The 22,887-nt window shown below is 38.1% G+C and overlaps 3 protein-coding genes across 6 annotated transcripts in view; 1 reads left to right on the forward strand and 2 right to left on the reverse strand.

Annotated features, from left to right (window-relative positions):
* LOC127432405 (lysyl oxidase homolog 2A) overlaps positions 1-2,534 on the forward strand; it is a 44,008-nt gene extending 41,474 nt beyond the window's left edge. For 2 of the 4 annotated variants that reach the window (XM_051683448.1, XM_051683449.1), the window contains exons 11-14: positions 751-866; positions 1,124-1,260; positions 1,340-1,451; positions 1,574-2,533. In XM_051683448.1, the coding sequence (XP_051539408.1) occupies positions 751-866; positions 1,124-1,260; positions 1,340-1,451; positions 1,574-1,638 (430 nt within the window). In that variant the 3' untranslated portion in view covers positions 1,639-2,533. Of the gene's footprint in view, positions 1-750; positions 867-1,123; positions 1,261-1,339; positions 1,452-1,573 lie in introns of all 4 variants that reach the window. The other 2 variants (XM_051683451.1, XM_051683450.1) reach the window with 2 other exon arrangements.
* Positions 1,853-15,424, reverse strand: LOC127432304 (R3H and coiled-coil domain-containing protein 1-like). Its single transcript, XM_051683194.1, has 8 exons — positions 15,418-15,424; positions 14,905-15,070; positions 14,045-14,182; positions 13,370-13,868; positions 10,484-10,656; positions 10,065-10,135; positions 9,888-9,983; positions 1,853-3,936 (listed from the first exon to the last, which is right to left on the reverse strand). Exons 1-8 carry the CDS (start codon positions 15,422-15,424, stop codon positions 3,827-3,829), a joined length of 1,260 nt encoding a protein of 419 aa, XP_051539154.1. The 3' UTR covers positions 1,853-3,826.
* Positions 15,425-15,789: 365 nt separating this feature from the next.
* LOC127432408 (golgin subfamily A member 7-like) lies at positions 15,790-22,425 on the reverse strand. Its single transcript, XM_051683456.1, has 6 exons — positions 22,326-22,425; positions 21,531-21,653; positions 19,759-19,911; positions 17,259-17,360; positions 16,843-16,899; positions 15,790-16,676 (listed from the first exon to the last, which is right to left on the reverse strand). The coding sequence occupies exons 1-5, from the start codon at positions 22,332-22,334 to the stop codon at positions 16,855-16,857; spliced, it is 432 nt and encodes a 143-aa protein (XP_051539416.1). The 5' UTR covers positions 22,335-22,425; the 3' UTR covers positions 15,790-16,676; positions 16,843-16,854.
* Positions 22,426-22,887: the final 462 nt, after the last annotated feature.

Raw genomic sequence — 22,887 nt, forward strand, 5'->3', positions numbered from 1 at the left:
TCGAGTTATTCTGACATAAAATGACCATAAGTTGAATTTACTTAAAAAGCCTTATGCAAAAATGCTACAGATACCTTTTAAGTAAATTCAACACATCATTTTATTTCAGTGTAATGGTGTGGCAATCTCTATGAATAGTTTTACAGAAAGCAACATACAATTGTGGAAAATGTGATCCGAATTTCTGTACATCCAAAAGTAATAACTTTTTCACAAACATAACTCAAAACGAAGTGGAATATTCAGTTCTGCACATGGTAATCAAGTAAAATTGATTGCCTCAAACAAATCTCTTTTAAAGATTCAATGCCACTAACCTGGCAAACTTTGGCAAATTCAGTGATTATATCATTCTCAAAAGCATTCAACGTGACAGAAGTGGGCGTTCACATTGAATGCATTTTAGCATCTGTCTGCACTTTTTTGTAATTGTTTTTCTACTTGTTTTTCTTTAATTGCTGTGTCAAGTTTAAAAGAGGTCCACAATCTTACAAAAGCGTCTCGAGATACTTGCATTCTGTTCTATTCGTTGCATTGCGTCTAGCGTTTTTAGCGCAAGAACTCATTTGGTCTGAACAGCCACTTAGTCCTGGAAGTTGCGTAAAGTCAGCCAATCAAATCAGAGCTTATGAGATCGAGAAAGTGCTTTGCAATTTTTTTTGTAATATGCATCATATGGTCAATGATTGGACTGTGGGTGTGCCGTCTGAGGCTGAGACTACATAAATGCTGATCTCGTTGTCTGTACAGGCATTATCACAGCATAGAGGTTTTCACACATTATGACCTGCTGAGTCTAAATGGCACCAAGGTGGCAGAGGGTCACAAGGCCAGCTTCTGCCTGGAAGACACTCAGTGTGATGAGGGTAAGAGATTACGGGAGGGTTCAGTACTTTTACAGCCAAATTCGAATGTTTCACCACACTTAGACATATTACAGCAAACTGAAACATTATTAGTGGTGCATGCTAAGGACATCATCACTATAATTTGCATGAGCAATGACCACTCACATTCTTCAGAAAATGCTCAAATCTAGTTCACTTTAATTTTACCATCAATTTCTATCAATTTGAATGAAATCTCAAGATTGAATAATTGGCGGTTATTTTCTTTCATGCAGGTATTCAGAAACGATATCTTTGTGCCAACTTTGGTGAACAGGGCATCACCGTTGGCTGCTGGGACACCTACAGACACGACATCGATTGTCAGTGGATCGATATCACAGAAGTGAAACCAGGAGACTACATATTTCAGGTACCATTTACACCACTTCTCTCATGTGAAATCAGAATCTATTTTGATGTCTTACTGAAGTGACTCTACTGTCTGATAGGTTATTATCAATCCAAACTATGATGTAGCAGAATCAGATTACACTAACAACATCATGAGGTGCAAATGTCGCTATGATGGATACAGGATATGGACGTACAACTGTCATACAGGTGAATCAGTGAGAAGTACTTGTTAGTGTGTTTGTTCAAAGCCCTCTCTTGAGACGATTAAGAATCAATTAAACACACAAGTTTACAAACTCACACCTCATACCTTTGATACTTTTTTCTAGGTGGCTCGTGGAGTTCAGACATGGATGAATACCCTGGAATGAGCAACCAGTTGTTCAACAGATAGAGGAGGAAACTGTCAGGAAAGACAAAGGCTCTCGGTGGAGGATGCTGCAAGCTGTCACTCAGACTTTTACAATTTGATTGACCACTAGAGAGTCTCAGAACTGTGCTGGGAGCAAGAGATCCAGCACTTAAAGGGCAGACACTGACCTCTGCCCTTTTACAGACCTCCAAGTGTAGATGCACCCTTTAGGTTGAAAGGCAGATCATGTTTTGCATAATTCTTACTACAATATATCACGCTCGCTCTGAACCGAAAGTATCTCACTTCCTTAAAATGTACTGTACCGATTGCATTTGTCGCTTGTAGTCTTTACAAACTCATGCCGTGAAGTAAAGTTCAAACTATAATGCGAACTGGGATCATCAACATTTCAACTCTTTCATATGCTTTTTCTCCATTGGACTATAACTTAAAGATACAGTTCACCCCAAAATTAAAACATTGTCATTTACTCACCTTCATTCTGTTCATATAACTTACTTTATTCTGTGGAAGACAAAACACTTTTAGAAAGTCATACGGGTTTGGAACAACCCATGCGTAATTGATGACAGAATTTGAACTTTTAGATGAACTATCCCTTTAAAATATTGCAGTTTCATAAACAAACCCAATTTTTACTGCATGTACAGATTACTTGCAGCTCTGTTAGACACTTTTGTGGTTATTCATCAAGCATGTCAAGTAATTTATTATGTTCAGTCAGGGATTTTTTGTCAACTTTAAATGTACGCAATGTGAAACTGTAATTTGTTGCAAATCTTTTGGAAAAGCTCCCTCCGTTTTATGAGGGTACCTATGACCGGTTAAATGGTTTTAAGATATACAGTGTGTTTATGAATGGATGGAACAACACACATTGTGAAACCATTGCATTGTATTATATAATAAAAGAATGGACTAAGCAATTTATTCTGGTTTTTAATGTTTTACAATGTGCGGACAGGAACAATACAAAACAGTGACACCAGTTAAAAAAGCAAAACAATTTTAATCAAAATTGAATAATAAAAAACAATAGGTTTAGGTATCAAACAATTTTACAACAATCAAATATGCATTAAATAACTGGCAAGGTTTATAACTCTCTCCCTCACTTCCAACCCCTTTCTTTAAATTATATTGTAGTTGCAGTAATAAGTACCATTCTTTAAAAACAATCGTGTAATTTTTCAAAACAAATCAACTCTCATAATGAACAAGGATAAAGACAAAAAATATATTAACTGTAGAAACCAAACCAATCGAGTACATAAAGAAAATAATACTAGTTTTAAATAAGAGATAAACATCTGATGAGCCAGAAATGTGGTCTACATTTCAATCTCAAATTACATGCATCCCAAAAATGAGATCAATTGCAAAGTGTTAAAAAAAATCCAAGCTTAATCTACAACACACACAAAAAAAAAAACCTGGAGAAACGACTCGAACAACATCCTAACAACACAACAAAAATGACTATTCCCTTGCCAGTGTTCCAGGCCTGTTAACTTTTATCTGCCCTGCTAAGATGTCTGCCATTAATTACACTTAACTCCAATTATTAACTTCAAGATTTTCATCCTAGATGACCTGTTAAAAGGTCACCCAATCGAAACCCACCAATTATTAACCTCAGAACAATCTTAGAATGTGCCTCAAAAATTGCAAGGAAGCCTATTCCTAATTAAAATAATCTTTATTATTAATGAATGGATCTATTGTAATGGCTGGGCCAGATGCTGAGAGATGCCAGTCTTGTTAGTAACCAAGCAGTCTAAAGCAAACAAGGCAGTTACTAAAGCCACATTTCCTGCTTAAAAACAAGAAAGAAACTCATTTAAATGCTTACGAGAACACACAAAAGGGCACAGAAAATTCAAACAAAACTGAAACACTTGTGGGACACCACATACATTTCATGGACACCTATGTTTGAGCATTTCCCTTATTACGCAACCATAAGAAAGATCTATAGCTTATTCATAGCCTTTCCATCCATTTTGCATTTGCATATACATCTGTCAAAGCGGGCATTGTAAAATACAGGCTGTTTTTATCTACATTTAATGTTCAGTCTTGCTTTCAATGGTGTAGTAAATGGTGCTTAAGTTAATGTTTCAGGGAATTCTGTCTGTTTAAAAAACAAAACCAGTATAGTCTAAATGTGAAACGGAGCTCTGAAGGTTTTTTTTTTTATTTAGAGTCAGAAGCGTTTCCCCCTTGAGCCTCCTCTCAAACCAAGCGCTCTGGTCACCATCCTGCGAGCTACCACTGTGTCTGTACGTGGCCTCTCCTTCACCGGCTGAATAAACTCTGTATAAAAAGACATAACATAACAATTGTCAATCAAATATTAGGGACACTGGACCTCATTCACTAATAATTGCATGTATTTTGCGTACATGTACAGGAAAAGTTTTCACGAATTTCTTTTGTTTGCTTCACAACTGGTGCGTACACACATGAATTTGTTCTTATTCTCATCCTAATGTTAATGAATCAGGATTATTCTAAATGAAGGAGCCCATGCCTGAAGTTAGTAATTTGCCTGAAACATGCCCAAACCATCTCCATATAAGGGCTTTCAGCACCACTGCACCTGTCCAGCTGTAAATGCGTAGAGAAATATGCTGCAGAAAAACCATCACACCATAAAACAGCACAGTACAGCAAAACTATTTAGAATGATTTTATATGTACCACTGTAGATGCTGGATGAACTGAAGGCGTGCATTGAGCGCTACCAGTACAGGAGTATTTTCTGTGCCTCATCAAGTTCAGGCTGTGCGGGTGGTCCATTAGGCAGTGGTAACCATTTATCAAGCTCCCTCGCTGGAACCAAACCCTGATTTCCAGTAACCTGTGGTCACCATGTTAGGTACAATCGAAAGTTGATAGGGCAGACACTGAAATTAGTTGTCGATGCCGCGGAGGGTGCACTATTGAACCAAAGTTAGTCACCAAAGCGGACGGGGTGAGTCGAAAAGTCCGCGCCCGGTTGGGTCTGATAAATGCACGCATCCTGCTGGTCCGCAACACGGTTCACCAGGGGTTCCGTTTGCGGTTTTAAATCAGCATGACAGGTGCTTCAGCCAATTGTGCACTCTATCACTGAGCACGCATGGTCAGAACCTTTCCCTACTCAAGCTATACTGCACATATTTTGTTACTCTGAAATATGTATGTATATATAAAAATGTATATATAAATATATATATATATAAATGTATATACACACAGTTCTGTGCAAAGGTTTTAGGCACATAAGATGTTTCACAAAAACATTAGTCTTCAGATTGTTTTGTCAATAGGAAATATAAATTTTACACTACCAAACATTCCTTTTGCAAATAAAATAGAACAGGGAGCCCTGTAACACATGGCATGGCCCCTACAGAGCCCCCCCACTGAACATCAAGTCAGTCTGGGATTACATGAAGAGACAGAAGCAGTTGAGACAGCCTAAATATGTAGAAGAACTGTGGTGAATTCTCCAAGAAGCTTGGAACATCCTATCTGCCAACAACCAAGAAAAATTGTGCCCAGGTGTACCTTGGAGAATTGGTGCTGTTTTGAAGGCAAAGATGGTCACACCAAATATTGATTTATATTTTTTATGTTTACTGGACTTTGTATGATGTTAATTGATAAATGAAAACTATTTATGGCATTATTTTTTAAGAAATCCTCACTATGCAACACTTTTCACAAGGGCCTAAAACTTTTGCACAGTACTGTATATATACAGTGCATCCGGAAAGTATTCACAGCGTTTCACTTTTTCCACATTTTGTTATGTTACAGCCTTATTCCAAAAATGGATTAAATTCATTATTTTCCTCAGAATTCTACAAACAATACCCCATAATGACAACGTGAAAGAAGTTTGTTTGAAATCTTTGCAAATTAAAAAAAAAAAAAAAATCACATGTACATAAGTATTCACAGCTTTTGCCATGACACTCAAAATTGAGCTCAGATGCATCCTGTTTCCACTGATCATCCTTGAGATGTTTCTACAACTTGATTGGAGTCCACCTGTGGTAAATTCAGTTGATTGGACATGATTTGGAAAGGCACACACCTGTCTATAAAAGGTCCCACAGTTAACAGTGCATGTCAGAGCACAAACCAAGCCATGAAGTCCAAGGAATTGTCTGTAGACCTCCGAGACAGGATTGTATCGAGGCACAGATCTGGGGAAGGGTACAGAAAAATGTCTGCAGCATTGAAGGTCCCAATGAGCACAGTGGCCTTCATCATCCGCAAATGGGAGAAGTTTGGAACCACCAGGATTCTTCCTAGAGCTGGCCGCCTGGCCAAACTGAGCGATCGGGGGAGAAGGGCCTTAGTCAGGGAGGTGACCAAGAACCCGATGGTCACTCTGACAGAGCTCCAGCATTTCTCTGTGGAGAGAGGAGAACCTTCCAGAAGAACAACCATCTCTGCAGCGCTCCACCAGTCAGACCTGTATGGTAGAGTGGCCAGACGGAAGCCACTCCTCAGTAAAAGGCACATGACAGCCCGCCTGGAGTTTGCCAAAAGGCACCTGAAGGACTCTCAGACCATGAGAAACAAAATTCTCTGGTCTGATGAAACAAAGATTGAATTCTTTGGCCTGAATGGCAAGCGTCATGTCTGGAGGAAACCAGGCACCGCTCATCACCTGGACAATACCATTCCTACAGTGAAGCATGGTGGTGGCAGCATCATGCTGTGGGGATGTTTTTCAGCAGCAGGAACTGAGAGACTAGTCAGGATCGAGGGAAAGATGAATGCAGCAATGTACCGAAACATCCTTGATGAAAACCTGATCCAGAGCGCTCTGGACCTCAGACTGGGGCGAAGGTTCATCTTCCAACAGGACAACGACCCTAAGCACACAGCCAAGATAAAAAAGGAGTGGCTACGGGACAACTCTGTGAATGTCCTTGAGTGGCCCAGCCAGAGCCCAGACTTGAACCCGAATGAACATCTCTGGAGAGATCTGAAAATGCCTGTGCACCGACGCTCCCCATCCATCCTGATGGAGCTTGAGAGGTCCTGCAAAGAAGAATGGGAGAAACTGCCTAAAAATAGGTGTGCCAAGCTTGTAGCAAAATATTCAAAAAGACTTGAGGCTGTAATTGGTGCTAAAGGTGCTTCAACAAAGTATTGAGCAAAGGCTGTGAATACTTATGTACATGTGATTTTTTTCCCCCCATTTTTTATTTTTAATAAATTTGCACAGATTTCAAACAAACTTCTTTCACGTTGTCATTATGGGGTATTGTTTGTAGAATTTTGAGGAAAATAATGGATTTAATCCATTTTGGAATAAGGCTGTAACATAACAAAATGTGGAAAAAGTGAAGCGCTGTGAATATTTTCCGGATGCACTGTATATATATATACTGCATCTACTGTATATTCATTTTGTGTTTATTCAGTGTTTATAAGTGGCACCAGTAATATGTGATTTTTGCGTACGTGTGGTTTCAGTTGTCCAACGGTAATTGTTTTTCGTAAATTTACAATACAATTTTTGGCGAACTTGTTGATGAATCGTGATTTCTTAGCAAAAATGTTTGTACACAGATTTCATTCACAAATACATGTGTATGCACGGTTAGTAAATGAGGCCCACTGTTTTCCAAATTCTGCACCACTTGAAAAATTTGAAATTGGCACTTTTTATTTATTTTCATTGCAAACAATACTAAATGCAATACAAATAATTAATAATAGAACACAATTACAAAACGTTTATAAAAGAAAATCATGGAATCTAACATTGTAGAATCGGTTGGAGCAACTTAGTAGTTAGATAATGTAATTAGATATTCTATATATGGTGTATGGAAAAGAACACCTCGACAGTTTATTGGGATTGTTTAAGATTGTATGCCAGCATTTATCAACAGAACAGAATAAAAGAAAGACGAAGCTCTTAAGTCATGGAAGATCAACAATTTCATGTGCAGGTCTCTACTTTTGCTTATATTAATAACAACAGGCTACTGAAAAGTGCTTTTGACATATGTAGACCTTAGTCAGGGTAGAAACCAAACTAACATTTTCAGGGTTGAAACCAAGCCTATGAGAAATAGTTGTACAGTGTTTCATGGCCGGGTCTAAAAGGGGGGCTAGAGGGGGCATTGCCCCCCAAGATTTGCCTCAAGTCCCCCAGAAACTTCTGATACCCCTGCCCTGAATGACAGCAGAACACTCAATCCTAATATACCTTGTTTTGGCCAAATTCTAAGGTAGCCTTGTATATACAGTTGTGCTTAAAAGTTTGCATACCCTTGGAGAATTGGTAATATATGTACCATTTTTAAAGAAAACATGAGTGAGCAGGCAAAACACATTTCTTTTATTTCTTATGGGACACATATTCAACTGTAGGTTATAACAGAATGGCACAATCATAAAACAAAACATGGCAACAATGAAAAAAATTTTTTTAAATGACCCCTGTTCAAAAGTTGCATACCGTTAGTTCTTAATACTGTGTATTGCCCCCTTTAGCATCAATGACAGCGTGCAGTCTTTTGTAATAGTTGTCTATGAGGCCCCAAATTCTTGCAGGTGGTATTGCTGCCCATTTGTCTAGGCAAAGTGCCTCCAGGTCATGCAAAGTCTTTGGTCGTCTTGCATGAACCGCACGTTTGAGATCTCCCCAGAGTGGCTCGATGATATTAAGGTCAGGAGACTGTGATGGCCACTCCAGAACTTGCACCTTTTTCTGCTGTAACCACTGGAGGGTCAACTTGGCCTTGTGCTTAGTGTCATTGTTGTGCTGGAAAGTCCAAGAGCGTCCCATGTGCAGCTTTCGTGCAGAAGAATGCAAATTGTCTGCCAGTATTTTTCTGATAACATGCTGCATTCATCTTGCCATCAATTTTCACAAGATTCCCCGTGCCTTTAGAGCTCACACACCCCCAAAACAACAGTGAGCCACCACCATGCTTCACAGTGGGGATGGTATTCTTTTCACTATAGGCCTTGTTGACCCCTCTCCAAACATAGTGCTTATGGTTGTGATCATAAAGCTCAATTTCGGTCTCGTCACTCCAAATTACAGTGTGCCAGAAGCTGTGAGGCGTGTCAAGGTGTTGTCGGGCATATCGTAACCGGGCTTTTTGTGGCATTGGCGCAGTAAAGGCTTTTTTCTGGCAACTTGACCATGCAACTCATTTTTGTTCCAGTATCGTCGTATTGTGCTCCTTGAAACAACCACACCGTCTTTTTCCAGAGCAGCCTGTATTTATCCTGAGGTTACCTGTGGGTTTTTCTTTGCATCCCAAACAATTATTCTGGCGGTTGTGGCTGAAATCTTTCTTGGTCTACCTGACCTTGGCTTGGTATCAAGAGATCCCCAAATTTTCCACTTCTTAATAAGTGATTGAACAGTACTGACTGGCATTTGGATATCTTTTTATATCCTTTTCCATCTTTATATAGTTCCATTACCTTGTTACGCAGGTCTTTTGACAGTTCTTTTCTGCTCCCCATGTCTCAGTATCTAGCCTGCTCAGAGCATCCACGTGAGAGCTAACAAACTCATTGACTATTTATACACAGGCACTAATTGCAATTTAAAAAGCCACAGGTGTGGGAAATTAACCTTTAATTGCCATTTAAACCTGTGTGTGTCACCTTGTGTGTCTGTAACAAGGCCAAACATTCAAGGGTATTTAAACTTTTGATCAGGGCCATTTGGGTGATTTCTGTAATCATTATGATATAAAAAGGAGCCAAACAACTATGTGATGATAAATGGCTTCATATCATCACTATCCTTAAATAAAAGACAGTTTTTTTGCATGATCAGTCATATTTTTAAAATCAATGCCAAAATTTCACATTTTCTGCCAGGGTATGCAAACTTTTGAGCACAACTGTATCTTTCCCCAGGTAGGCAATCCCAGAATGCACTGTGATGAACTCAGTGGAAAAATAAATCCCAGATGACGGATAAAGCGAGAGAAGTGTTCCAAATCGGTCCCTTATGAGGCTTCAGTTCAGTTAGGATGCTGCCATAAAAGTCAGTTGCCTAAGTAGGCAGGAGACAGCTCGCTAAATTTCAGAACAGACCAGTAGCGTTTGTCCAATTAACAATAAACAAAATCATTTACACAAAGATATTAAACTTTACAACCTTTTGAACAGACTGTACTATCCCTCACTTTGATCTATTAACACTGTAGTTGCGATTGGTGTCACGAAACATCTGAAAAACAACATCTCTTTTATATACTATTTTCAGTGGCTCAGCTTACCTGCTCGTCTCATTGCTTTCCACTTTGCTTTCTGGCTCCCCTCTGAGAGAGTGCAGGCCTTCAGTAATGGATGCTTAAGGGAGAGAGCCTGTGTAGCTGACCAGAAGCAAAACTGAGTAAGTCAGACATAGGGAGCACATAAACAGGATGGATGGATGCTTAATAAAAAAAAAATACCTGCAGATTGACTTGCAAATATGCCAAGTGCATGAGTGTCATCCACCCATTTGATCTTCATGCCTCCCTCACTGTGAACAGACAAAAGCATAAGACTGTCATGTTTACAGACCATAGAAATAAAGAAAACTTTTTTACATTAAGACTTTGGTGCCTAGCTTGGCTCTGTACTTTAATGTAAATATATATTTCCTGTTTTATCATCTGCCACTGCTAGATAATAACAGGTCTGATCAATAAGAGAAGTAATACAACAGGCCATATTGTTTGAGGTATTATGTCTGTAGCACAAATAATGCTGAATGGGTTACATGCAGAAGTATTTGTTTTATTTGTTCAGATCCCTAACTAGAGATGCTAGTCTTATAAATCACCACTAACTACTGTCAGAAGCTTTGAAAGCACACATATTAGGCTACCTGTAGCCTGCAAAAGCATCGAGGAGGTCGTCCGTTTTAAACATGGCAGGAAAGTCGTAGATCTCAATAACATGTGCAAACTCCTCTTGATTGAGCCAGATATTTGCATAACACGAGTAATCATTGCTGGTGTTCTTTATGACAACGTCCTTATGTTTCAGGTTGGCTTTGATCTAAAATGACCAAGACAGAATGGAAGACAAAATAAGATGTGTAAACAGATCAAATAGAGATAAACGCTATTATTAAGGATGCACCGATATTACATTTTTTGGCTGTATATAAAAAACTATATGCCGATATTTTGCCACCTACCTTATTTTGTCATCAGATTACTGTTTTGCTCAGAAATTATGCTTTATAAAATTTTAAAGAGAGCCAGCCAAATAAAAAGATAGAAGATAAAAGATTTTAAAAAAAAATCTATATATATATATATATATACACACACAGGTGCTGGTCATATAATTAGAATATCATCAAAAAGTTGATTTATTTCACTAATTCCATTCAAAAAGTGAAACTTGTATATTATATTCATTCATTACACACAGACTGATATATTTCAAATGTTTATTTCTTTTAATTTTGATTATAACTGACAACTAAGGAAAATCCCAAATTCAGTATCTCAGAAAATTAGAATATTACTTAAGACCAATACAAAGAAAGGATTTTTAGAAATCTTGGCCAACTGAAAAGTATGAACATGAAAAGTATGAGCATGTACAGCACTCAATACTTAGTTGGGGCTCCTTTTGCCTGAATTACTGCAGCAATGCGGCGTGGCATGGAGTCGATCAGTCTGTGGCATTGCTCAGGTGTTATGAGAGCCCAGGTTGCTCTGATAGTGGCCTTCAGCTCTTCTGCATTGTTGGGTCTGGCATATCGCATCTTCCTCTTCACAATACCCCACAGATTTTCTATGGGGTTAAGGTCAGGCGAGTTTGCTGGCCAATTAAGAACAGGGATACCATGGTCCTTAAACCAGATACTGGTTGCTTTGGCACTGTGTGCAGGTGCCAAGTCCTGTTGGAAAATGAAATCTGCATCTCCATAAAGTTGGTCAGCAGCAGGAAGCATGAAGTGCTCTAAAACTTCCTGGTATACGGCTGCGTTGACCTTGGACCTCAGAAAACACAGTGGACCAACACCAGCAGATGACATGGCACCCCAAACCATCACTGACTGTGGAAACTTTACACTGGACCTCAAGCAACGTGGATTGTGTGCCTCTCCTCTCTTCCTCCAGACTCTGGGACCCTGATTTCCAAAGGAAAAATTTACTTTCATCAGAGAACATAACTTTGGACCACTCAGCAGCAGTCCAGTCCTTTTTGTCTTTAGCCCAGGCGAGACGCTGAAACCCATGTCTTGCATACGTCTGTGCGTAGTGGTTCTTGAAGCACTGACTCCAGCTGCAGTCCACTCTTTGTGAATCTCCCCCACATTTTTGAATGGGTTTTGTTTCACAATCCTCTCCAGGGTGCGGTTATCCCTATTGCTTGTACACCTTTTTCTACCACATCTTTTCCTTCCCTTCGCCTCTCTATTAATGTGCTTGGACACAGAGCTCTGTGAACAGCCAGCCTCTTTTGCAATGACCTTTTGTGTCTTGCCCTCCTTGTGCAACGTGTCAATGGTCGTCTTTTGGACAACTGTCAAGTCAGCAGTCTTCCCCATGATTGTGTAGCGTACAGAACTAGACTGAGAGAACATTTAAAGGCCTTTGCAGGTGTTTTGAGTTAATTAGCTGATTAGAGTGTGGCACCAGGTGTCTTCAATATTGAACCTTTTCACAATATTCTAATTTTCTGAGATACTGAATTTGGGATTTTCCTTAGTTGTCAGTTATAATCATCAAAATTAAAACAAATAAACATTTGAAATATATCAGTCTGTGTGTAATGAATGAATATAATATACAAGTTTCACTTTTTGAATGGAATTAGTGAAATAAATCAACTTTTTGATGATATTCTAATTATATGACCAGCACCTGTGTATATATATATATATATATATATATATATATATACACACACACACACACACACACACACACACACACACAAGCATGATGATTGATGTGAAAAGGTTATTTTGTACTTCTAAAAACTTTTTTGCACTTCTGTTTTTGCAGTTCAAAACAGCAGAACTCACATTTTACATGTATGTACTGTATATGATAGAACATCACAAATTCATTCTATGCATACTGTATGTTGGGCAATACCATGGAAATGTTAACCACATCATGGAAAAATAAAATGTTATGCCCTATAACCAAAAGAAAAAAAAATGCCCTTTAAAATTCTATCATAGTGTAATAATGGATCAGCCGTCCAGAACAGTAGAGGGCGCCGCTTGCTCACACAGCGCTGACTAAAGCACTGAAATGCATCCTATATTTTAAAAAGCTGCCTTTTAAGTTTAGTAATCGGGCAAAATCGTGCATATTGCGATTTTAATCTTAAAATAATCAATTGTGCAGCCTTCATACAGAAGTCAGAAGTCAAAGTGAATCAAAGCATTTTGGAATGTTTCCCTCTACATGTAAAGGTAAGTGCAACTTTCACAACTGTCATATCTGTAACGCAGATTTTTCCTCAATGTGAGAACAAGAAAGAATAAAAAAAATTATATTATACGTTCTTAGGAGTGCTAACCCTTCTACATATTATTTTTGTTTTTTTGGCTAGCATTTTTTTTGGATCGTGCATTTGAATTCACAGAGTTTTAACAAAGTGTGTTGATAATTATGCAATAAACCATCCGTTTTTCATATTGGCATTTTCATGCTTAACAACTGGCCGATAAATATCGGTGGCCAATACACTGGTGCATCCCTAGCTATTATAAGTTCTAGTACCACTGGTTACCCACCTCAGAGTACAATTTTTCAGTTTCATAACTGTTCTGTGGCTGGATCGTTGCATCTGTGTTGTCACCACAATCTTCATCTGCTTGGTCATCTAATGTCAAAGACATGACCAAAGACACTGTCCTATCCCAGTCAGGAGACAATGGAGAAGATCCAGACCTTGAAAGCTGCACAACCTCTTCAACATCCAGGGATCGGTCAGTACCGTCTGCCCCTGGCTTTTCGTTGGCTACAAGTGGTCCGTCCACAACGTCAGAGCCGGATTCCTCTGATGATGGATTGAGATTCTGCTGCTCCAGATCTGTCGAGTTTTCATACACCTTCTGTCTCATAGCCCGTGGAACATAAATAGGCTTGTCTGGCCGTCTGGCTCCTCGTCTGTTGTTGGATCTGGGCTCCAGCGATCGGCTGTTGCCTTTGTCCTCCATTTTCCTGCCCCGACTGTTTGTTCGCACATGAGAACTGCCATCTGTGTCACTACTATACTCTTCTAAATCCAACCTGCCAGTTTCACCACAATGATGAGTCACCAAAATACAGTCTCTATAAACTGTAAAGTCAAGCACACTCTACAACACTTAAGATTGTCGTAAGTCAGTGCAGGGCGACAAGCTTCAGTCTTGTAGTGTGCACTTGGCTTAAGTGTGTCAACATGACATTAGCTCTGGTAGCTTTACCTGACGTTGGAATAGCACACTACGACTCTGCGAGCCCAGCCCTCACCCACAGAGAAGGTGCTGAGGTTGGGGTGGTTCTCAGCGGTTTTGTGAGTCAGGAAACGCAGTCGGCTCGGGAGAGGTGGGAAGAGCAGGACACTACAACAGAGATACATTTTAATGAGACAATATCCCATGAAGCACTAAGAACAAATGGGTAGTGGACATGAAATTTCAAGCATTTGCAGCATCTAAAAAAACTATCTAAAACTATTTCCAATTCTTCAATTCTGTAATTAAAAATGCAACTTATGACCTTGTATTAATTGAGAGACTACATGGAATATTTGAACACGTAATGGTGTACAAATGAAAGTTTCACTATAGGGGCAGTGGTGGCTCAGCGGTTAAGAATCTGCGGTAAAGTCGGGGGTTCAAGCCCCAGCACCGCCAAGATGCCACTGTTGGGCCCTTGAGCAAGGCCCTTGACCCTATCTGCTCCAGGGGCGCCATATCATGACTGACCCTGCACTCTAACCCCAGCCTAGCTGGGATATGTGAAAAAGAAGAATTTCACTGTATATGTGCAAATGTATAATGTGTGATAAATAAAGAAAATTATAATTAATTATATATATATATAAAAAAAATGAATTTGACACACTGTAAAAACAATGAAAATGAACAAGTGAGGGCAAAAAGGTGACTATCAAAAGATGAAAAACTATTTCCTATCTAACAAGATCTTAGATATCCACTTTTCCTTACACATACATGAAAAAATTTACCCAAAATCTTGATGAATCATAAGAAATAATAATAACAATAATGGACATTTAATATGTTAACCACCCAGATAAAGTGATGTGTAATGAAGTTACCAATTCTGGTCATTTCTCTGCTGAAAGCTTTCCAGCTCCTCAAGCACTGTATGGATAAATTCATTCTCTTGTTTGGGAAGGTAACAACCATCAATGCAAGGAAGAGCCAGGGTGTTAAAAGAGGATGATCTTGTTCCACAAAGACTTACAGTAGCAGGTTTCAGTCCTGATTTGATTCGAACAAATTGAACAGCAGATATGTAACATACAGGTCAAGCATCACTTGTATAAAGCATATTTCAAGAATACAAATAACATAGCTTGTATTCATAAGCCACCTAAAAGTGTATTTTTTATTTTTATGAATTCACCTACAATTGAAGTAATGAAACCTGGAATTATAATGTTCAAAATGTTATTTCAGTGTAGTGTTAGTATAGTACAGTATGATATAGTAGCAAGTATAAAAGCAGTATAAAACGTTGTAGTATTTGATAAAGTATGTATAAATGACACAGAAATTACGTATGAGCTCAAACTGAATGTCAGGGAAAGTGAATTACTGAATCTGACTGGACATTTCAAATTAAACTCATTTGTATTTAGCATTAGCCAACTAGCTTAGCACACCGGTTTCATTCAATGACATAAACCCCGCTTCAACACGCACCCAATTTTACAGCATTTAGTCAAACAATAAAATCGTACCACGATAAAGGGAGCTTGAAACCGTGACAACGATTAAATCCGTGTTAAAATGTAAGAGTTAAACTGACAAAATTTTGTTAAGGACATCAAATAAAACGGACATCGTTGACGTCATGAGGATTTTATAGTGCGCAGCGCTTCCTGGTGGTGAGGAGTGGAATAACAATACAAGGGTAAATCAGGCTTTACAAATACATTATTGTTTCTTATAAATATTCAAATACAGGACAAATGGAATTAATGTATTGATGAAAACACTTTTATTTATTGTACGATACATAGCTTAAATAAGTGTCAAAAGATTTTCAAAAAAGACATTATGATACAACACCGATAAAAAGAATTACGCAAGAAACAGTTTCAACTGACTGACAACAGTTGAAAATACAAGGAGGGTATGCAATTTTAAATGCAACCATGCTTTAAGGATTTTTTGGCATTTGTGTGTAATGAGGATTATATCGCAGACCCCAATAAAAGTACAGTAGTCCACTGGTAAATATAGTAAAAAAGTAGTGTTAAAAATGCATGGAAAAGAAAACAGTATTTTGTAGAGGGGCACTATGGAATGGAACGATGACAAGTAATTCATCTGATTATTACTAAACAAAATCATTCAATACAACAAATCTTTTCATGTAATTTCCATGTACGCAAAACTGAAGCTTTAACAGTTTTAACAAGCACAAGATTGAGCAGATTTCTCCAAAACAAACTTTACCACAAGAGCGCAGAATCACCGAAGATCCAGACAAAATAACGATGTATCGGCATTGTGAATGAACATTGTGCACTTAATCTATACTTCTCAATCGAGACAGGTATATAAAATATATATTTAACGCAGCATTATAAAATAACATGGCACTACACAAATTTTAAATAATTCTGTTTAGTAAGAGTTTGGAGAGCTGCTAACAGAGGGAAAGCTGATTTGGAGAGTTTCGGTAAGATACACACATATATTACTCTATCCTTCTATGAAAAAAAAAAATCAAATGGAGGAATAAGCTGAAAATAAAGATAACAAATTATCTACAGTTAAAGCATTAGGGTCTGATATCATAAGATGGAGAAGCAGGTTCTGAGTCCAGCAGGTCAATAATCATGTTCAACACGTGATCCTGTGGAAATAAATGATGTATTGCATTATTTGCAGGAATACATATAGCTTCTATTCCATTTGTGTGTCTATACTGCCATTTACTTCAATACGAGATGTCACATAGCCTTTGACAGAATACAAAAAAAACTATTTGAGTGAGAGAAAATAAGAAGCAAAACATTTACCTTTGGTGTGTTTTATCTTGAGCCAATACTTCTATCCTCAAAAATAGTGATCTCCACCTTTAAAAGCTCAGGTTAAGGAATTTAAATGATTTTCCATTACCATCAACTGCAGTATGTCAATAGATTACATTAACAGTGAGTGGTGGTGAACCTTCTGAACTAGAGCAAATAGCGAATAACAACAGTGAATTCTCCAATTCACAATCAAGGCCAATGCTCTCTCAGATGCAAGTTTCTAAGAATGCTTAATGTTCCGGTACTATCAACTCTGCACCAACAGAAAACACCTGTTTCACCAGGGGACATAAAACATCTGCATGAAAAACGTGGCACAGCAGAACTGTGATGTATGGGGCAATGAACTTCACAGTTTGAGAGAAAATTGTCAAAGGACTTTTGAGTGCAGAAAAGGATACAACTCTGAGCCCCCTCTCTATGGGATCCGTGAGGAGTAGTCCAAGAGGAGCATAGATCTTCTCATTCTGCTCCTGGATGTACTTGCTGATCTTTTTCAATACCTGAATAAAATGAACATAATAGTGTCATATTGATGAAATGTCTTAAAGTCTCTACTTGGCATTAATTATGATGGGTAAACTGCAAATAAGACAATGCAATCCAGTCACAAACAACAGGCAAACATCTACAGCCTATTAGGCTTGCCACGATATCATAATTTTCACACCAGATTTACCGCTGGTTGGACGCCAAGTGGTACTATGGGGGTAATTTTCGTTAAGCAATAGCCTACACAATAACGCAAGGCAGCTTGATTTCAAACTTTGAACTTTATTTCTTATTTATTTTAACTAAAAATTCAAACGAAACAGAAAAAATTAAGTGCAATTAAAATGTGTGTTGTTCAGCTTTTTGAAAGATGGCTTTTTAACAGTTGTGAAGGGCAACGTCTCTCTGGCAACGAACCTACTTCATCCGTGCTTTCTCTCCATCATGGGCTTCCGGTCGGGTATATCGTTTTCCGGGGCAAACGTTTTAAACATTGGTGTTTTATTACCTTTCATCCCAAGGACCCAGTTAAGCTGCTTCAGAAGGGTAATGACTTTGAATGTATGTGAATAAATTTGTTTTGCTCTCTCCTAGGGCTGGGTGATATGCAAGAAATATGTTCACCAAAATTTTTTTTTTATATATTATATATATATATATATATATATATATATATATATACACACACACAGTTGTGCTCAAAAGTTTGCATATCCTGGCAGAAATTGTGAAATTTTGGCATTGATTTTGAAAATATGACTGATCATGCAAAAAAACTGTCTTTTATTTAAGGATAGAGATCATATGAAGCCATTTATCATCACATAGTTGTTTGGCTCCTTTTTAAATCATAATGATAGAAATCACCCAAATGGCCCTGATCAAAAGTTTACATACCCTTGAATGTTTGGCCTTGTTACAAACACACAAGGTGACACACACAGGTTTAAATGGCAATTAAAGGTTAATTTCCCACACCTGTGGCTTTTTAAATTGCAATTAGTGTCTGTGTATAAATAGTCAATGAGTTTGTTAGCTCTCACGTGGATGCACTGAGCAGGCTAGATACTGAGCCATGGGGAGCAGAAAAGAACTGTCAAAAGACCTGTGTAACAGGGTAATGGAACTTTATAAAGATGGAAAAGGATATATAAAGATATCCAAAGCCTTGAAAATGCCAGTCAGTACTGTTCAATCACTTATTAAGAAGTGGAAAATTTGGGGATCTCTTGATACCAAGCCAAGGTCAGGTAGACCAAGAAAGATTTCAGCCACAACTGCCAGAAGAATTGTTCGGGATACAAAGAAAAACCCACAGGTAACCTCAGGAGAAATACAGGCTGCTCTGGAAAAAGATGGTGTGGTTGTTTCAAGGAGCACAATACTTGTTGACCCCTCTCCAAACATAGCGCTTATGGTTGTGACCATAAAGCTCTATTTTGGTCTCGTCACTCCAAATTACAGTGTGCCAGAAGCTGTGAGGCGTGTCAAGGTGTTACCGGGCATATCGTAACAGGACTTTTTTGTGGCATTGGTGCAGTAAAGGCTTCTTTCTGGCAACTCGACCATGCAGCTCATTTTTGTTCAATTTTCTCCTTGTTGTGCTCCTTGAAACAACCACACCGTCTTTTTCCAGAGCAGCCTGTATTTCTCCTGAGGTTACCTGTGGGCGTTTCTTTGTATCATGAACAATTATTCTGGCGGTTGTGGCTGAAATCTTTCTTGGTCTACCTGACCTTGGCATCAAGAGATCCCTGAATTTTCTTTTTATATCATTTTCCATCTTTATAAAGTTCCATTGCCTTGTTACGCAGGTCTTTTGACAGTTCATTTCTGCTCCCCATGGCTCAGTATCTAGCCTGCTCAGTGCATCCATGTGAGAGCTAACAAACTCATTGACTATTTATACACAGACACTAATTGCAATTTAAAAAGCCACAAGTGTGGGAAATTAACCTTTAATTGCCATTTAAACCTGTGTGTGTCACCTTGTGTGTCTGTAACAAGGCCAAACATTCAAGGGTATGTAAACTTTTGATCAGGGCCATTTGGGTGATTTCTGTTATCATTATGATCATTATGAGCCAAACAACTATGTGATGATAAATGGCTTCATATGATCACTATCCTTAAATAAAAGACAGTTTTTTTGCATGATCAGTCATATTTTCAAAATCAATGCCAAAATTTCACAATTTCTGCCATGGTATGCAAACTTTTGTGCACAACTGTATATATCTATCTCACAATATCCGATTACATCATCAACCCCCCAGCTGAGGGATCGATGAATATTCTTGCTTTAGTGGTTTTGCATTGAAAATTAAATCAATTTATTAATTTGTACAGAGTAAAACCGGTAACACCGTGGCAACCCTACAGCCTATTGCTGTATAAGTGCACATTTACTTTTTCATAGTGGGTCTCCATACAGAGGAAGATTGTGTATGCAGTGAGGCAAGCCAGACAGCCCTCCAGATATGACCTGCCCCCAAGCTTCTCTGCCTCTGCATATAGATTATTCAGGGTCTGCAAGGTCTCTTCAAACTGCTGCTTGTCAATCTGGAACAACAAAACCGTTATCACATTTCACATGTTCAAAAGACCACCAGAGATCACTTTGGGAGACCACAAGGGGGTCATATTGCATTTACCATACTTAATACTGAAGGACACGTCGATGCATTGCAGGTGGCAGTCCAAAGTTGTGAATCTAATCACCATGCATACAAAAGGACGGATTTTGTACTTCAAGAATGAACAAAGTGACGGTGATGAGTTTAAAGGTTAGTGTATGAAAATGGTGTAACTGCGCAACTAATGGTGATGTTTATTATGCAATTTCTCTGTATGTAACCTTGAACAGGTTTCATTCAAGCTGTCAAACCACAAAAGGACATATCTGTAACTGAAAACACATTGTGTATATGTACCTTTCGTATAGCCTACACAATATAACATCCAGTGATGGCTAGAGTAAATAATCTATGCCCTTTGATAACGATTTCGGTCGAAACCGTTTTCTTTAACAGAAAATTCACTCCATGGCGCTACAGAATTTTGAGCAGCCTCCAGAATCGTAGCTGGGCACCGCCATAAGATGGCAAGCGGCGGCAGTGTGCGTACCTAATAGTTTCTAATTTTAGAACGCATCATGTCGTCTGCCAGATGCGTTCAGTGTGCAACCCCCTTAAATTACCTTGCCGCTTAATCGCACTTTACCAAAGTTGTGTTGAGAAATATGTATGAAGAGACAAAAACTATTGTGCAACGACTAGCCCTATTTACATCTGAAAAAATGCAGATGTACACCGATAATCTGAATAATGTTCAGTTAATCGATGTGTAAAAAAGGCATTGATTCCAAACCTAAAATATATATATATCTATATATATATATATATATATATATATATATATATATATATACACACACACATACACTATATGGCCAAAAGTTTGTGGACACCCCTAATTAAAGAATTTGGTTACTCCATTAAATCCAGTAAAGAAACATCATAATGTTTCTTTATGTAATGGCTTGGGCTTTGTGTGCTTCCAACTTTGTGGCAACTGTTTGGAAATAGCCATTTTCTGTTCCAGCATGACAATGCCCCTGTGAACAAAGTGAGGTTCATAAAGAAATGGTTTACTGTGGCTGGCGTGGAAGAAATTGACTGGCCTGCATAAAGCCCAGACCTGCACCCCACTGATCACTTTTGGGGTGAACTGGAACAGCAACAGTAAGTCAGGCCCATCGATCAACATCAGTTCCTGACCTCACTGATAGCCTTGTGTTTGAATGAGAGCAAATCCCTGCAGCCATGTTACTACATACAGTATAGTGGAAAGCCTTCCCAAAAGAGTGGAAGCTGTTATTACAGCAAAGGGGGAAATTGATGCCTAAGGTTTTGAAATCAAATGTTCATCAAGCACATATGGTGTCCACAAACTTTTGGCCATATAGTGTGTGTGTGTATATATATATATATATATATATATATATATATATATACATACATACACACACACATACACACACATGTATTTATGTATATAGATAGATAGATAACTATCTATAACATTTATAGATAATATATCTATAAATATATCTATACAGTAATGTTTATTTTTTTGTTTGCTAAGGAAGAATTATATGAAGCAATTTTGTTTCTACTCACCCTGCTCTCCAGATCTGTGGGGAACTTGGTCTGAAACTTGCAGATGGTACCAGAGGTGTAGTCTCTCTGAACGAAAACCTTGGAGGCGACGGCTGCTTGCCGCAGGTCCTGCAAGCTGTGCGTCTGCACAGAGAAAAACAATCTTAATATTTATTAAAGGGATAATTCCCCCAAAAACGACAGTTGTCATTCTTATTTACTTTGTTGTTCCAGAGCTGTACGACTATCTTTCTTCTGTGGAACACAAAAGGAGATGTTAGGCAGAATGTTAGGGACTGGTCTTGTTTTCCATGCAATAAAAGGGAAAGGTGACTAAGACTGAATACTCTGCTTAACATCTCCTTTTGTGTTCCACGGATGAAAAGTCATTAAGGCGTGGAACAACAAGAGGGTGAGTAAATGATGACATTTCTGAGTGAAATAATCCTTTAACAACAAAGAAACTAACAACAAATCAACGCCCTACATCACAAACACAAGTGCCCAAATGAAACGACTGAAATCGGATGACAACCAGACACTAATTTGAAGAATACGACCTATATATATATATATATATATATATATATATATATATATATATATTAAGGAACGGAATATGATGAGACGTCGATCATTATCTTGGACGTCCACTGGAGAAACGCTCGCGTACTAAAAAAATAACGGTACTACTGAGAAACAAATGAACGATTCAAATGGTTGAGAAAACGTTTATTACAACAGGTTACTTCAAGCGTTCATATTTCGTCGTGAACATGACGAAAGTATATTGAAATATTGTTTGTATTCGCGTACCTCCGCCATAGTGACTGCTGCTCCTCTTCCTGTTATTCAAACTCCTGTACGCCTGAAAACACAGTCTGGTAGGAACCTTTGCTACATTCATCAGTTCCGTTGCAGCACTCAATGGCTTTACTAATATTAACGTTTTTTGGGTCAGACAGTTCTTCTGTGGTGTTATAAGCAGTGTTGGGTGTGATGCATTACTAAGTAATTAATTACTGTAATTAAATTACATTTTCATTGAAAAAGTAAAATAAGGGATTACTCTTAATTTTTCAGTAATTTAGTTACAGTTACTTCTGATGTAATTGTGTTAAATACTTTATAGACTATAGAACAATTCTATAGAAAACAATAGTGAATTTAAAATCGAAATTTAACGTCTAATGTTAAAATATGTTTCATGCTGCCCCCTTAAATTCTTTGGCCAGTTCATGAATAATTTATTTGATTTGATATGATTTATTTGATAGAATTAAAAGAACAGTTTCATATCTAACCTTGTATTTTTCATCTGGGCGAGGTTGATAAGGGTTTTTGAAAGTAATTAGTAATAAGTAATGCAACTGCCTTT

The sequence above is a fragment of the Myxocyprinus asiaticus genome, chromosome 42, assembly GCF_019703515.2.
Source record: "Myxocyprinus asiaticus isolate MX2 ecotype Aquarium Trade chromosome 42, UBuf_Myxa_2, whole genome shotgun sequence".
Lineage (NCBI taxonomy): Eukaryota > Metazoa > Chordata > Actinopteri > Cypriniformes > Catostomidae > Myxocyprinus > Myxocyprinus asiaticus.